This window comes from Syngnathus typhle, linkage group LG2 (genome assembly GCF_033458585.1).
Source record: "Syngnathus typhle isolate RoL2023-S1 ecotype Sweden linkage group LG2, RoL_Styp_1.0, whole genome shotgun sequence".
NCBI lineage: Eukaryota > Metazoa > Chordata > Actinopteri > Syngnathiformes > Syngnathidae > Syngnathus > Syngnathus typhle.
The window spans coordinates 21,760,066-21,777,133 of NC_083739.1; the positions used below are offsets into that span (position 1 = coordinate 21,760,066).

Sequence of the window (17,068 nt, forward strand, 5' to 3'; positions counted from 1 at the left end):
ATTTGACATCGCCTATATCTGCCATTATGCTGCAAAATTGCGCAATTTGTTAGGAACAGAAGTTAGCGTGCAGGGAAATAAATGAACTCCAAACTATTAGTATAAATTATTATTACTATTATTACTAATAATTTAGTCCAGACTTTTAGACATGCTAAATAAAAATTTCCGAATTAATTTAAAAAAAACACGCACTTTCTCAGTACTTCTTATATGACCCAAGGCCGAGAGACGCTATCTGCAACTGTTAGTTCTTTCATCCGATTGATTGAAATTATTTTTTGTTGTTTTAAAAATGTCGATTTTTGTTGTGCATAAAATAGGACACATCGCTCGCTTATCTCTAATCAAAGTTTTGAACGCTTGAACAATGTTAACAGTGATGCTGAATAGATAGATGTCTCTTGCTGACATAATAATAATAAAACGTACATGATAATAATAATAATAATATTAACAATAATAATAATAATAAAACGTACATAATAATAATAATAAAACGTACATACATAAATACATACATACACACATAGTACATAGATACATTCAAGATTCAAGAGTTTTTATTTGCCATGTTTGAGCATGCCAAACAAGGAATTTGACTTCGGTAAATCACAGCCTCTGTTCATACATGCATACATACATGAAATATAGTCCTATATAGTTAAAAACAATTGGTTGCTTTAGTACATCAGTTACTAGGAATTTGACTTCGGTAAATCACAGCCTCTGTTCATACATATAGTCCTATATAGTTAAAAACAATTGGTTGCTTTAGTAACTGATGTCAGAGCACCTTGTAAGGGTGTGAATCATTTTGGAGGAGGTTGTGATGCTGAGCCTCTTCTCACTGATGAGTTGGCTGGTCCGGGCATGCCCAGGCCCCCTGACACCCTACATTGGATCCATCGTGTGTGTGTGTGTGTGTGTACGTGTGTATGTGTGTGTGTGTGTGTGTGTGTGTGTGTGTGTGTGTGTCTGTGAGTGCGTGCGTGGTGTGTGTGTGTGTGTGCGTGAGTGTGTGTGTGTGTGTGTGTGCATCCGTGCATGCTTGCATGCATGCGTGCAATGTAACAGGAAGTCCTAATATGTACAATATGTACAAATATTCATTTGTGTGTTTCACAGAGTGATTTGCCCTTCGCCAGACTACCCAACCTCCAAAATGTCCCAGACCTCAGGGAATGAAGAAGGAGGCACCTTTGACCACTTGTGGAGCTCCCTGTGAGTATTAGCCCAAACAGCTCTACCATTTCTATTTTTTTGTACAAGAAACCTGAATTCATGCAATGTTGTAAAATGAGATTTCATAACCCCAATGATCTATTATGTTCACTGTTGCACCAAATATTGAGATAAGTTTGAGCTCAGCACGGACGGTAATGTTTTTGAGAATATTTTAATTATGCGGCCAATATGTGTTCACTACAAATTGTGCAATAGCAAAGGTTGGAGGAACAAGCTTGACCGAATTGGCCCTATTCACGTTTAACCGCATTTTGTGATGAAAACCAAAAATACAAAGACTAAGTTTTGATGGAGGTTTTTGGCAAGATATTATTTTAATATTTTATACATGCATAATCTACTTCATAATTTTCTTTTTTTCTGTGTTGCAATACAATTGATTTCTTCCAGTAGCGTTGAACTGATCTGCATTACAGTGCTGTGCTCAGCAATTATTTCTTCATGTTTATGGTCAAGTGATTATCCACCACCTATTGGTCCCTCATCATATTTCAAGATTTATATATTTTACTAAATCGGCGATCGGTAATCAGTTTCTCTTTAACAATTATTCTTCTCATACATACATCAATGCAATTTCATTTTTAGTCTATTGTGCCTACAGGGAGCCTGACAGTACCTATTATGAGCTCCCACCAGGCAGCCAAGGAGGTGAGCGTCCCGTACCTTCTACCAGTACCCCAGGGAACCGTAGCAGTACTGCTGAGGTTTCCATGGATGTCTACCACATGAGGGAGATGAATGACAATGTCATGGTAGGAACCAGTTGCAGAATTGCACTCTGTTTTTTGTTTTTTTATCGTGACCACACATCCCTCAGTCCACACCCACCATCGCTGCCACACCACACCACACCAGCTTTTTATGGACTCTTTCACTTTTCCCTCCAGTGTTCCCTCCAAAGATGATTTCCCTCTCTAGTGCTGCCTTTTCCCTCTTCTTTGTGTCCCCACTGAGATTTCTGAGAGACTGAGTAGTGTGTGTGTGTGTGTGTGTGTGTGCGTGTGTGTGCGTGTGTGAGTGTGTGCGTGCGTGTGTGTGCGCGTGCGCGTGTGTGTTGGGCTGGGCTGGGCTGGGCTAATTAAAACTGAGCCAGGGATACCCTTGCCGAATCACTGCAGAGCCATCTGTAGACTGATGTGTTAAATCCAATGTCACAAACATTGACCTAGTGAGTCAGAATTTGCAGTTTAACAGAGGCCATGACGTTGATGGATGCACCTCAATTGACAATTTCAATGCAAAACAAATATTATTGATTGATATTGACATCAACACATGGTATGTTTCTTTCGATATGTAAGTTCACATGTATTGGTTTGATCGAGTCTTTTAGTAGGCAAGTCTGGGCCTGCCTGGCCAGTTAATGAATACTCATGACAGATTAAAAAGTGGGAAGGGCTAATGTTTGTTGTTGCAAGGCTTGTTGTGGAGGCCCATTCAGGTGAGAGATAGCAGGCAATGTTATGCATCCTCCATCAAGGTCTTAGCCATAAATGATTCCTATACTAAATTGACATTTATCTGATTCTGGCACTATGTAAATTTTCATGGGGATGCTTTTTAATTCTTCCGGATTGCCAAAATGCTGTGTGTGCAGGTAAGTGGGAATATGTTTTTGTTTCCATTAAATTTGTAGTGGACATAATTATTTTGTGTATATGTATAAGAGAAGATATTTCTAACTTCTAACACTTGTGTATTTTTGGACACAAGCATGGGTTTTCTGGATTGGCCAGTTTTATTTTAATATATATACTGTAGATAACAACACAATGGGGCGGAATGGTAGGGAAATGGTTACCACATCAGCAGTGGCGTAGCCATGAATTTTTCCAGTAGGGGCGCGCGCCCACAGAAAAAAAATCAAACATCACCCACGCCGTTCGCTGATCACTAAAACAACATCCGGGTCCGGGAGGCAAACGGAGAATGGATAACATCGCGCACATAGAATAGCGCAAGCACATTCGCGCAAGACCGAAAGAAAAAAACGGCATGAAAATGAAGAATCGAAAAAGCTCGATTTTTTTTCAACCGAGGCGCAGGCTCGCCCCGGCTTGGCTACGCCACTGCACATCAGCTTCACAGTTCTGGTGTTGGTGGTTCAGGACTTCAGTTTTACTGTGGGAAGGTAACATGTTTTTTTGTGCTCGCTTAGAGTTTCTCTGTGTATAATCTATTGTCTACCACATTCCAAAAACATGCTTGTTATATTGAGGGAAGATTTACAATTTTCCATCAGCGTGAATATGATTGTGAATTGTTGCTTGTCTATACGCCCCGTGATTAGCTGGAAAACCAGTCAGCTGGGATAGAGTCCAGCTCTCCCCCAAACCTTGTGACAATTAGCGGTGTATACATTTGCAAAATGAACGAGTGAATCTGACGTGCAAAAAAATGCTGCTCTTCTTTCCCATGTCCATGCTTGATATTTATGATACTACAATAATCTGCTTTAATTTTCGACCGTTGCCTAGTATTACCAACAGGGGGCAGAAAAGTCCTCAATGCCTCATTTGAACTCTTGCTTACATTCTTCTTTCATATTACTGTAGTAAGGCTTGGATTGTATCCATACGATGGCACTGATGTTACTTTTTTTTATGTCATACTATATGTTGGGGATGCTACGTCCCCTATAGCAGTAAGACAAGACAATAGCAAGGGGAGAATGTTTCGATCTACTGCCTGTTGCAAGTATGTCCAAACCCAGTCCTTGAGAGCCGCTGTTCTGCATGTTTTAGATGTCTCTCTCCTCCAACACATCCCCTATCATTTGAATCAAATGTTTTGGAGCAGGGAGACATCTAAAACATGCAGAACAGAAGCCTTTGACGACTGGAACAGGACATTTATGGTCTATTGTGCTTCATTCATCTTGACAGGTGAGTGTTGCTGTGGATGGCCATTCTCCATTTCTTAATGTTTTTAGCCTTTTAAGGATCATCTGTGAGTGGCAGCAAGCAAAACGACATTACATATTGTTACACACAGGCGCGCGTGCACACACACAAACACGCACACGCACTTGGTCACACAATGGCGTCAGAGGTTGTGGCTCTGTTTCAACTTGCTCCATATCGAGTGTAGACCAAGCACACCTGTGTCCACATACGCTTGTGTGATATGTGCGCATGGTTGCATGTTGGTGTCTTCTCACCGACACTTCCTAGGCTTACCTCATTGCCTCGGACCACAGAGGTGGATTTGAAAGGTCGTAAACAATCAGGTGTTAGACTTAGGAAAATACTTTTATCACACCATGTTGCATACAAATATGATAATTTTGGTAAAACTTCAATCCTTCCATCATCCTTGTTGGAAATTAGTTCATGTCATAATTAAGTACATTGGATTGATTCTTATGTGGTGCAGTTCAATAATACATTTTCAAATTCAAATCATTATGTTTGACAATCATCATGTATTTTTCTTTCTTTTGGAAACGTTTTGACATTGGATCTCCTAAGTGTTTTTGCCTGAATTGTGTGACTAGTGACTGTATGTTGCACATCTTGTGCTGAGTCAATAGATCCACATATCCACGTGTGCATACACCCTCCCATCATAAACTTTGCGTTAAGTCTGGAGCATTGACCTGTCTCTTTGCTTACATCTGATAAAACGCGGCAGGAGAACAAAATGGACTGTACAGATTCCCCATGTGCTTCTCTGTCTCCAGTTTTTGTTGTGTCTACTTCAAAACAAACAGAAAAAAAACACTATTTTTCAGTCTGTAAAAAGCATCACATGTTTGCTTGAATACTGGATTTGGACTTTGATCAAATTGTCATAATATTATCAACTAAACTAAAACAATTTCCCTAACTTACAATGTCCACAATGTCTATTACTTTTTGAATGAATAATCCATCTTTAATTCTCATTGAATTAAAAAACATTTATTCCATATGTCACTGATTGTTTTAATTGACATTTTTCCCTGTATGAAATTAATTTATTTGATTAGATTATTAGATGGAAGGCCTTCGAAATTTCAAAGTGTGCTCATTCGTTAGTGTAATGATATATGCGAGTGTGCAGTATGTGTAATATCAAATTTCAATATCAAAACTCTCTCTCTCTCTTGCTCTCTCGCACTCTTACTCACTCACATACACATACCCAGACAGTGTTTACTTAGCTCAGGCCTTCACAAAGTGTTTTGTAGCATGCATCCACATGTGTCCCAGCATTGCAGTCTATGTCCAGGCATGCCATAATTAGAATGCTGTACCTTTTTTTTTAGGCTCCCATCCCTATTTCCCGCTCTCCTCTCCCTTGTCTCTGTCCCTTTCTCTCTCACTCTACACACACTCATCCTCACCTTTGTCCTGCCTTTACATATATGTGTGTGTGTGTGTGTGTGTGTGTGTGTGTGTGTGTGTGTGTGTGTGTGTGCGTGCGTGTGTGTATTGTGTGTGTTTGCAAGAGCGAGAGAAAGAGAAAGAGCAAAGAGAGAGACAGAGACAGAGACAGAGAGTAACTGATGCGCACCTTTTTTTTAACTCTGTCTACACGCAATTGTCCTGCACTCATTTTGCTCTATTTGGACGTCCCGGACTGAAGTGTTCATACATGTGGCTAAAACCTTAGAGGATGTACTACGTGAAAAAGAAGGTAAATATTCCTAGTTTAATGTTTTTTCTACAAGTTGACAGCAGCTCACATGTGAAAGTATGTTTTTACTATTTCAAATTAGTTGGCAATATGTTTGAATAGAAATTGAATAGCAGCAGTTATTGCTTCTCTTGCAACTTACTGCCACTGTGAGTCTTTTTTTGATAGACAAATTGATTGAATGAGCACAAGGTAGGCTTGATTGACTTAAGATCAATGATTAAAGATGGGTCATGCATAGATTTGAAGAGCTGTATGACTTTGTGTAGCGCCTCAAAAGTGTGTGTGCATGCACTTTGACAAGTGACGCGCCTCAGAGCAATGACTCTTACTTCTCCCCAAACACTGCAAAGGGGACGAGAGTGGGGTGGCAAGTAATTAGACAGTACAGATTAGACTGATGTTTTACAAGTTAACCCACGTAGCCCCAAGGTGGTAACTGTGTGGATTGTGCTGCAACCACAACTGACACACACACGCAAAATTGTCGCGTAGTTTGACATGAAGTAACTGATCACACTGCAGAGATGTGATAATTGTTACTCTCAAGTAGGAATCAACTGTTTGAAAAGTTCATTGCAAAATGGAAAGAAGCTATTGGATTGCCTATTGTTCATCAAGTTTGCATTGTTTGTTAGCGCCTACTAGAGGGAAGGAACCGGAAAAGGTCATGTCTCTGATTGAGCTTATGGGGGAGCACTAATGTTGTGTATGGGTGTTTGAGTGGTTATATTTGATAAGTGTACACCTCCCTATCTGGCCAATGGCTTCAACAAACAAGAAGTCCAAATGCCACAGTTCAACCTTTGTGAATGACTGAGAATCTACACAGCGATATAGCACGCTGAAACCCGAGCTCTCTGCGTGACTGCAACCCGCTGTCTCTCCAGCATCTCTACCTGTGTCCTGCCTCTGTCTCTCTCCTCCCTCTTCACCTCCCTCATTCTTTCCTCTGCTCTTCTCTTACCCAGTCCCAGTATAACTTGCTCAGCAGCAGCATGGAGAGTCTGGGGAGCAGGGCCAGGCCCGCCAGCCCCTACAGCTCGGAGAACGCCTCTTCGGCCGTGCCCACCCCCTCGCCCTACTCCCAGCCCAACTCCACCTTCGAGGGCCTGTCGCCCGCCCCGGCCATCCCCTCCAACACCGACTACCCGGGATTGCACAACTTCCAGGTTTCCTTCCAACAGTCCAGCACTGCCAAGTCGGCCACATGGACAGTGAGTACATGCACTCTCGATAAGCCTCGGCGTGCTTTCTTCATCCATTCTTTTTTCTCTTCTGCTTTGCCACTATACACCCACAAACACATGTTAGCTCAGACACCCACCCGTACACGGATGCAAACACTCAAGCGAGCACATGTGCAGGCTTGTCCTTTGCAAGACATTGTAATGGACCATCCAACGGCAACTCTAAAGTGACAAATTGCTTTTCAGGACTTGATATTGCAAGAATCACATGGTTCAATCATCATTGCATCTTTTTTTTTTTAAAGCAAGCAGCACCTATCTTTTGATCTTTCATTGGTGTTTGTGTTGGTTTGCTTAAATCCAGTCCATTTGTCATACAAAGTAAAATAAATAACTATAATAATAACTCCAGATATTTATCTAAATTTAAAAAGAATATGCAAGTTTAAAAAAGTAAAATGCAAGCTTTATTTTTTTGTTACATGGATGCCCAAATGCAAGGGTGTCAAAGGTGGTGATGACATATGGCATCGACATATTGTTTGGAATATGCAATTTCCCCTCCAAGTTTTTTTACAACAAAATAAACTTCACAAACTATGGAAAACGGTGCCAGCCAAATGCTCCTGTCCAATTTTCTGTATCTTAGTTAGGAAGTGTGTTGGTAGCTGGGAAAGGTTGTCTAATACTTGTAAAAAGTAATTTTGTTACAGATTTTTTGCCCACATGAAAAAAAAAATCCATTTTGCAAGAAACAGGAAGTCAGCACTCTTTATTTGCTTCAGTGGGGCTCCCAAAAATGATTTAGTGGGCAGGATCTGGCCCCAGGCCTTGAGTTTCCACACCAAAAACTACACGAGTAGTAATATTTTGAAAATGTAAAATGAGTCATTAGTAAACAACAAACACACAATACTTTACAAGTATTCAGATTTACCCGAAATTAAATTAACCATAATTACATAAAGTTTCTTACCTGGCTCACACACACATGCACGCGCGCATGCACGCGCGTGCACACGCACACACACACACTCCCCCATACTCCCGTGAACTCTGCGGAAAGGTGTCACCTCCGCCTGTCACACATGAGACCTTCTTAAAAAGAGAAACGGGATACAAACTGCACTTCCATCACTCCGCTTGTGTCTGTTTGAGGGGCTCCTCCATGACTGTGTTTGCTGGAGGCAACCATGCATGGTGGGCTTCTTCACGCAGCTCTCAGTGATGTAAGAAGATCCCTCTGTCGACCTAAGAGTGTGACCTTTAACCTCCTGCTTTTATTCTGCTGTCTCTCTCTTCCTCTGGCCTTAACCCACTTAAGCCTGTCAGCTTAAGCGCCATGAATTTCATTGTAGCCTGTCCTAAAAAAACACTTTTCAAATTTCCTTTAAACTTTATTACCCAAGGCGAGTGTCTTTTCACAGTTGAATGTGCAAACCACATTGATGTGTTCTGTCTGTAAAAACACTGCAACGTCATTTAAAAAATGTTGAGAAGCCGTTTTACAAGATGCTTTGTAATCCGTCCTACAATTCCTTCATTCTTTCAGGTCTTCCAGTAATCTTCATAAAGAGAAAAAAAAAAACTTATTGCTAACAAATAGAAACCCTTTATATATTTTAAATCTATCTGAACTCCTTCATTTTTTTACTCGTCCAAAAAAAGTTATCTGAATCTATCAATTTTAGTTTCCAAATATACTAGGGGTGTCCAAACATTTTGCAAGGAGGGCCATATTTAGTGACGTGAAGGGGCCCGGGGGCCAATATTTGTTGTCGCTTCTCTCCCGAGGGGGGGGGGGGGGGGGGGTGCTAGTGTGACGTCAAATCAATCGGACGTCAAGCGCTTCGTGTGGCGGGCTCCATCTACTGTGGAAACTGAGAAGTGCTCAAGCTGTTGTGCGGGCCACATTCAATTATGTTTTCAGAATTTGCTGCGGGCCAATAAAAAACTGGACCGCGGGCCGCAGTTGGCCCGCGGGCCGTAGTTTGGACACCCCTAAAATATACTGTAGTGTACAGTGTGAATGATTAGTTTTTTTCATCAGCGAGGACAGAAGTCTGAAATAAGCTGAGAGTTTTTAAACTCTGAGGAGTGAGCACTGTGCATGAGTGAAGATAATAATGTTGAGGCATCAGAATAAATCAGTAAATGAATTAACTTTTCACATTTATATTCTTACTTGAATCATCTTACTCCGTCCGCACATGTACTGTAAGGGAGGCTGCTTTACATTTTGTTTACCCCAGATAAAGTGCTCAGACAGGTGTAAAGTTGGGACTGCGGTTGCTTTTTATTAAGGTGCTCTACTTGTAACAAACTCATTCTCAGAGCAATATGTTTAAGGTATACAGGATTTAGGAGACTATGGGCCCTATATTGTGCCCAGCACAAATTTATCGCAAAGTGCTGTCTGACTGTGTGTAGTTTCACACAGGCTCAGTTAGAGTTGACTTCAATCTCGGCTGCTTGTAGCAGCTCCCCTCTTTCCCTTTAAATTCAGTGCAGGTGAGGCATGTGGTCTACATGGCGGAAGCATAACAGAATCTGTTTTATAAAGGAACTGCAAGCTCTCCACTTCCGGATGGTGTAATGTTGGCTTGTACATAGTGGGCCTTTTGCGTCAGTATGTGTAATACAAAATGGATTTGCATTTGCAATGAATATGCATTCAATGGAGTGATTTCCACAATAGTACAGATGGTTTAATGATGTCATCCAGCACACATCAGCAGAGCCTATAATCCATCTGCATTTTCCCGGATCAAATCCAGAATTGTGTTATACCATCTACGCCACAACTTTGACCTGGTTTCACTTGGTCTAAACCCTAGCCTTGTCTAGAAACTGTCAGGGGCGCCGAAGGCATGGAATAGAAAATGGAAAGATGTGCCAGTTTTCACACTGAGTTCATGGGCACCTCTCTCTGAAAATAGGGCCTTGTGTGTCCGCTTCTCTTGATTGTCCATTTTCCAGATTCCCCACCATAAGCTATGATTTTTAAGTGTGTACAGTATGTGTGAGTGTGTCTGTATGTCTGTGCGCGCATGTGCGTGTCTGTGCGTATGTGAGTGCGTGTGTGTGTGCGTGTGTGCGTGTGTGTGGGGGGGGGGGATAGGGGGGGATAGGGGGAACTGGTTGTGATGCGTTAAGCGGTATATGCTCCAGCATGTATTGCCAGGCAGCCTGTCAGAAGTCGCTTTTCCCGGCTATTAGTTCCTCTCCGTTAGGACGCAGGTCCCGACATGCCCCTGCAATGCATCTCCCTTATTCTTACAAAGCATCATCTGCAATACGAATATCGTAGCTGATACTCTCATGAACATCTAAAGAAAATGTTACCTTTTAATTTTGTCTCTTCATTAATACTGAGGATAAAACATGAATCATCTAATTATCCTTATCTGAAAATTGCAAATTGTAACTTTTTGACCACAAAACTGTGTAATAGTTTGACGGAAAACTCAACACTGAGCAGTTCATCGAGCTTCATTTTAGAACTTCAAATTATTCATGAAAAGTTTGTCTGTATACGGAAATGTATTGGTCCCTTATCGACATGACAATAGAAATGTGTGGAATTAGGGGATTTGTCACCGGGCAAGTTGTTTCTTGTGTATATGGATGGTGATCAAACAATTAGCACCCTTTTCCCAGAAGCTTGTCAGGACCTGCCTTTCGTGGACCACAGTGTGATGACATACTGTAAAGATGGTTGGCATAACACCAAATATGCATTTTGACATCAATTTGTAGATGATTTTTTGCAACAGCAGAAATTGACTTTTCTCAATGAAAATGATAAATCTGTCAATTCCTATTCACTCTCTCTCTGGTCAGCAACATCCTGTCTTTGTTCTGAGCTGAAGTTGATCTATCACTCATATTCTTTTGTCTCAACGGGAAGTGGCTTTTATTAATGGAGCTCTTCACTTTGAACATTGATGCAGGCTATTTCATGTGTTGTTGGTGTATGTGAGCACCAGGCAGAACGGTGGACAAGTTGAGACATCTCCAAAAGCGTCTGAATCCTGAAAGATTGAGAAAAAAACACGCACAACTTTTTCATGCACTTAAAGATGTTCTATCATCATGATGTATTCATTTGGCTTGTTAATTTATCCAGGATCAATTAGGAAAAAAAAACACAGGAAAGCTCAATTATAATCTTGTTGTAACAGTATATAGTTGACAGTATCTTCGTAGGATGCATAGTATTATAATAATTGGCCCATTCATCTATTTTATATAGTGCTTATCCTCATTATGAAGCCTGTCCTAGCTAAAAGTACGTAATAATAACCATCATCATTTGAGAAGGTGGGGTTGCTGAAACATGTCAGGACAGGCTGGGGGGCCGTTACGTGGTACACAGGCATTTTCTTTGCCTTCAGTGTTGATGACCGTGTGTGTGTGTGTGTGTGTGCGTGTGTGTGCGTGTGTGTGTGTGTGTGTGTGTGCATGCATGTGTGCGTGTGTGCGCGTGTGTGTGTGTTGTGGAAAAAAAGAGGTGGGGGCAACTGAGACTGCAGTGTGTGCATTTCTAAAGGCTTAGTAAAGGCGTCACTGCAGACAACATGACAATTTGCCAAGAAAGAAATCACTTTTTCCCAACTGGGAGCCTTGTTAGTAAAATTTGGGGTAAAAGACAAACCTCTTAGTGAACACTTTCGAAGTGATGTACTCGTCTTGATAGGCTGTGATGTCCAATGAAAATGGTCCAAATTTTAACTAGTATTTGAGCTTGGGTGAAGGTATATTAATGTCTTTTTCTCCCTGGTGTCATAACTTAGCAGTGTGTTTATCACTCTACGTCGTGACTGGGTTCTGATCACTTATTTGCCTCTCACCGTGTGCATGTTCTTTGCTCCCCTAGTACTCCCCTCTGTTGAAGAAGCTCTACTGTCAGATTGCCAAGACGTGTCCCATCCAGATCAAGCTGTCCTCCTCTCCTCCCCATGGAAGCATTATCCGCGCGATGCCTGTCTACAAGAAGGCCGAGCATGTGACCGAAGTAGTCAAGCGTTGCCCCAACCACGAGCTAGGCGGAGAGTACAATGAAGGTACGGCCACCCAATCTGAATAACAGCCTTTACTCACTTTCCCTAAGTGTGTGTGCAGTTAGTTGTTTCAGATGCAATTCAGATCCAAGAATCTGAATTAATTCATCACTGTGACCCTTCAAGTTTTATTGGCTGGTTGTTCAGGTCAAGCAGCCCCAGCCAGCCATCTCATCCGAGTGGAAGGGAATAACCTCTGCCAGTACATGGATGATCCAGTAACGGGCCGACAGAGTGTCTTTGTTCCCTATGAGACTCCACAGGTATGTGCTTCTTTAACAAACATTAGCATAAGATGCTAATTTAAGGTTTTTGTACGTTATTTTATTTGTACAGCTTATTATGTAGCACATCTTTATATGTTGGAGCGCACTACAAGCCTCAGGATAAGCCACGTTTGGGGGTTAATTGGAGTTTTGTTTCTGTACAAAATTAAGCATCCAAATGAGATTGTCTTAGAAAAGAACCAAACCAAAAGCAGCTTTCCTGAAATTGAAGAGCTCTACAACACTGCCCTCTAAAGGTTGGCTTACCACAAGTAGCGTCAAATTGGAATTTGACTGTGATATAAAATTGTAATTCCTCTAAATAGATTTCCAACACTATAAAAAGGTGTGCAGGACAGTTTGATTTATTATGGCGTGTTGCAGGTGGGGACAGAGTTTACCACCATCTTGTACAACTTCATGTGCAACAGCAGCTGTGTGGGCGGCATGAACAGGAGACCCATCCTTATTATTATTACTTTAGAATCAAGAGAGTAAGTCCATCTTTTTCTAATGTCAGCTGCAGAACAATGAGTTGATCTTTACAAGCTGATCGATTACCACTATCCTTCCAATAACCTTCTAGTGGACAAGTATTAGGTCGGAGATCATTTGAAGGCCGGATATGTGCGTGTCCTGGTCGGGATCGCAAAGCAGATGAGGACCACATGAATGGCAATGCCAATAAGCGCAGTAAGTTATTGTCATAAATAACAATAATAATAATGCATAATGTTGGTGGTTGAACTAACAGGACTGAGGAATGTATTAAAGCTACTGTATGCATCTGTTGTCTACAGGTTTCAAACAGAGCCCACCAAATATTTCCAGCCCAAATGTAAACATTAGGAAGCGGCGGCATGGGGATGAGGAGATTTACTATATTCCTGTAAGTTTTTTTTTTTTTTTTTTTTTATATATATATACAGAATCCGCTTGGGAGAAATGTCCTATATTGTTGTCACACTTGAAAATTCAAAAACAAACAATAGAGGCCAAACATCTCAAAATAGGGACACATCTGAAAGTAAAAGTAAGAGCATTTCTGAGAATAAAAGTGACTACAAAGAAAAAATCATTTGTCTTCACCTAAACAGGGCCAAATTCCCATTTGTATATAAATGTAGACATGCTCAGCATTATTCCAATACATATACTTTTTGGAACCTTTTTGTTTGGTAGTGTACTGTAACATTTTCTAAAGTAGTCTAAATTAGGGTTAAGAAACACTGTCAGACAGATGCTTGTATAAACCTTTAACACCAAAGCTTTTTAAAGAAAAAATTATAGCAAATACTATTGGGGTGCGTGTGCAGGTTCGTGGTCGGGACAACTTTGAGCTGTTGATGAAGATTAAAGACAGTTTGGAGCTAGTGGAGCTTGTCCCTCAGCCCCTTGTAGACTCCTACAGGCAACAAACACAACAGCAGTTGCTACAAAGACCGTAAGTTATACTTGCTCTCATACTTACTGTAATGGTACGACTTAGTTTGACATTTCTCTTGATCTAACTGTGATTTTTTTTTTTTTGCAGAAGTCACATAGCACCAGCCTCTTCTCCATTGTCGAATATGAACAAGCTTCACCCGCATGGAGGTCTCAGTAAATCCCAGCCAGCCAACCACATGGCAGGGCAACAGCCACATCACCACCCCACTAGCCACACCCCCATGGCTCATATGAGTGAGTGAAAATGGTCAATAATGCTTTGAGAAATAATCACGATTCTAATGAGAACTTATCCAGTGGTCTTGAGCAATTTGTGATTAAGATGCACATCTCAGTGCTTTTGTTCATATGATGTGCAACATTCATTATATTGCTGTGACTTGACTTGTCTTACAGGCCACAACATGCTCAACAGCCACCACATGCAGTCTAACGGTGACATGAACGGTGGTCACGGCAGTCAGACTTTAGTGTCTGCTTCACATTGCAGCCCACCCCCTCCGTATAACCCTGACCCCAACCTTGTCAGGTACCTCACCCTCCAATGACACTCCTTCTCAATTTTCCTTGTGTCCGACAATTTGATTGCTTTGACGTTTGACAGCCACTTTTGCGTATCAGTGTTTGTGCAGAAGTGATGATTGTTAGTATTTTGAGAAAGGTTTTATGTCCTGCAAACTTATTGTAGTACAGCATGGCTACTGGTGTCATTAATGGCCCATTGGAAAATTGCCCTGTGCTGTGAAAAAAAGACTGTTGGTTAAATCAGTAACGCTGATAGCTGTGTTTGAGCGACAATGGCCCTGCACAGTGTAAGTGTGTATGCCTATACACGCAAAACTTTCCAAAAGACATTCTCAAAGAAACGGTCAAGCCTTTCTTGAGATAGAATCAGAAAAGATGATCAAAAGGGAAGCTTTGTTTTAGTCTACCTGGGCAGCCAAGCTGCAAATATCGTGTCATGTGTAGTTGGCAAGGCATTTTGTGTACTACCATTTTCGTATTTACACTGCACAAGAAAACATTTCATCTTTTTAATGTTGTAAATGCTCTTTTGACACGTATTTTTGTTTTCCTGATATCATGTATGAATGCACTCATTTTTACTACCACTGACTTTTTATCTTTTGTAATTTTTCATGCGTAACATTTTCCCCATCACTGTATGTTGCCCAAACTTTTATATTTTATGTATTTAAAATAAAGAATCTTCACCAAAGCAAGAATGGCCTAATGAATCATTGATATTTAAGTGTGCTTTTGATTTCACATCAGCCATATTTGTCAAAGTGATCACTAGTTTTGTCTTCTCAATGTTAAACAATTTAACCTGGACTGTACTTTTTTGTATCCCTGTGCAGCTTTCTAACCAGCCTTGGCTGCCAAAACTTCATTGAATACTTCACCTCTCAAGGCCTCCAAACTATCTATCATCTCCAGACTCTCTCCGTGGAGGTAACAATTCTGTAACTCTCATTTCTTTCCTTCTTGAATTATGAAATTGTCATGTTTGTCTCGATCACGGCGGCTTATACACTTGTTTCACCATCTACTGGACATACGAATTTTACACTTGTTTTTTTATCATTTCCGCTTGCTGCCTGCTGTTTCTCCAGGAATTAGGCGCCCTGAAGATCCCAGAGCAGACTCGCATTGCCATTTGGCGAGGACTCCAGGACATGAAACAAGGCTCTTCGCTCCAGCTGCCTGCCTCCTCACACCACCACGACTACCACGGGCAACAACTTCTCCGCTCCAGCAGCAACATGGCCACCTCCACCATGGCCGCCATCGGGGCCACCAGCGGAGAGCTGCAACGTCAACGCGTCATGGAGGCCGTGCACTTTCGCGTCCGCCACACCATTACCATACCCAACAGGTCGGGTGTCGTTGGGACTTCGGGGATGGTGGCGGGGACTGACGAGTGGGCTGACTTTGGTTTCGACATGCCCGACTGCAAGGTGGCACGCAGCAAGCACCCCATAAAGGAGGAGTTCATGGAAAGAGATGTTCACTGATCCCACAAACAAGTCCCTGCTGTATTTTACCAATTTTCTCAACAACAGCCTTTTCAAAGACTGCTACGACAGGATGAGTGAATATGCGATTCCATAGACATTACTCCGTGTTGCTTTATTGAATTCTTATCGATGTGTAATTGTGAAACCTAAACAGAACCCTCCATTGCAACCATTTATTCAACAATTGGTTGTCCTACTGTGTAAATATTATTGGCCCTTAGTGAAAACATTGGATACCAATTGTGCACATGCTTCAACAGTATTTTCTCTGAACATCAGATGTGAAATCAGAGTTATGTCATTCTGAACAGCGCCCCTGTTTACCATGACGCCAGACAAAACAGTAGCCTTCATGTCCTTCCTCTTATGCAAAACCTTGCTGGGCAAGGTCTTCCTATGTTAATGGATGATGAGTGTCTTCTAAGTAACGATACGGCACTTCTTTGTGAATATTTAACTGCAACATTCCAGTTTTGTTTCAGGACATCATGCACAAATTATTATGGTGCACGAAATGTGTCTCAAATGTGTCTTTCTTGTTGTACATATGTTGAACTGGTCAAGGGAGGAGCACTTTAATGCTTTAAAAGTCAAACCTTCAATTTTGTGTTAAACGTGCGTGTGATCAGTATTAAGATGTATATAGGGACAATTTTGATAGTCTTGTTTCTATCTGTGTAAAGTTTATTCAGAGGTGTAACCAGTTATCTATTGCTGTTCATTGTTCAATCTTTTCTATGATTAGGGTCAATGTTTTGTGTAGATGTAGAAATATTGATTGTCTCCATGTGATGAATGCAAAGTTATCAACACAAAAGCAACTTTGTTTGTTTTTGAGTACCATTAAAACTGGTCGTGGATAAAGCAAAGTCTTAACAATGTCGTTAAATTGTACGTGTTTGGTTTATATTGATTAAATCAGTGATTCTTCATCAGTGGGATGTGAGTGCTCTAGTGTACACCGTTTTAAAATGTTTTAACTGTGATTAATGTTAAATAGCATGCCATGTGTGAGCAAATGTATGATGTCTCCTAATAATTGTATTTATTTATTTTGTTAAAGGGAAGGTGCGAATGGAACATTTTGAAACTTAATGACGATATATAACTGAGCTGCCACTGATGCCTTCTTTAATACGGATGTTACATTGAATTATTTGTTGATGGGGGAATGCATTTTTTCCCCCCTCGATTTGACATGCATTTGT

General features: G+C 41.1%; 1 protein-coding gene across 2 annotated transcripts; it reads left to right on the forward strand.

Moving 5' to 3' along the window:
* The first annotated feature begins 5,497 nt into the window (after positions 1-5,497).
* tp73 (tumor protein p73) lies at positions 5,498-16,792 on the forward strand. Of its 2 annotated transcripts, XM_061273176.1 has the most exons (12): positions 5,499-5,871; positions 6,843-7,088; positions 11,941-12,127; positions 12,272-12,387; positions 12,775-12,884; positions 12,977-13,083; positions 13,191-13,279; positions 13,707-13,834; positions 13,925-14,073; positions 14,236-14,368; positions 15,201-15,294; positions 15,456-16,792. In XM_061273176.1, exons 1-12 carry the CDS (start codon positions 5,851-5,853, stop codon positions 15,855-15,857), a joined length of 1,782 nt encoding a protein of 593 aa, XP_061129160.1. In that variant the 5' UTR covers positions 5,499-5,850; the 3' UTR covers positions 15,858-16,792. The 2 variants fall into 2 exon arrangements, with proteins under 2 accessions (XP_061129161.1, XP_061129160.1); XM_061273177.1 differs by lacking the exon at positions 6,843-7,088 and having other exon boundaries at positions 5,498-5,871.
* Positions 16,793-17,068: the final 276 nt, after the last annotated feature.

What these genes read in the sequence shown, in the direction of transcription:
- tp73 (XM_061273176.1), top strand. Translation starts at nt 5,851, where the DNA reads ATGTACTACGTGAAAAAGAAG. An exon ending in TGTACTACGTGAAAAAGAAG is followed by an intron (nt 5,872 to 6,842) that starts GTAAATATTCCT and finishes TCTCTTACCCAG; the next exon opens with TCCCAGTATAACTTGCTCAG. An exon ending in ATTACTTTAGAATCAAGAGA is followed by an intron (nt 12,885 to 12,976) that starts GTAAGTCCATCT and finishes ATAACCTTCTAG; the next exon opens with TGGACAAGTATTAGGTCGGA.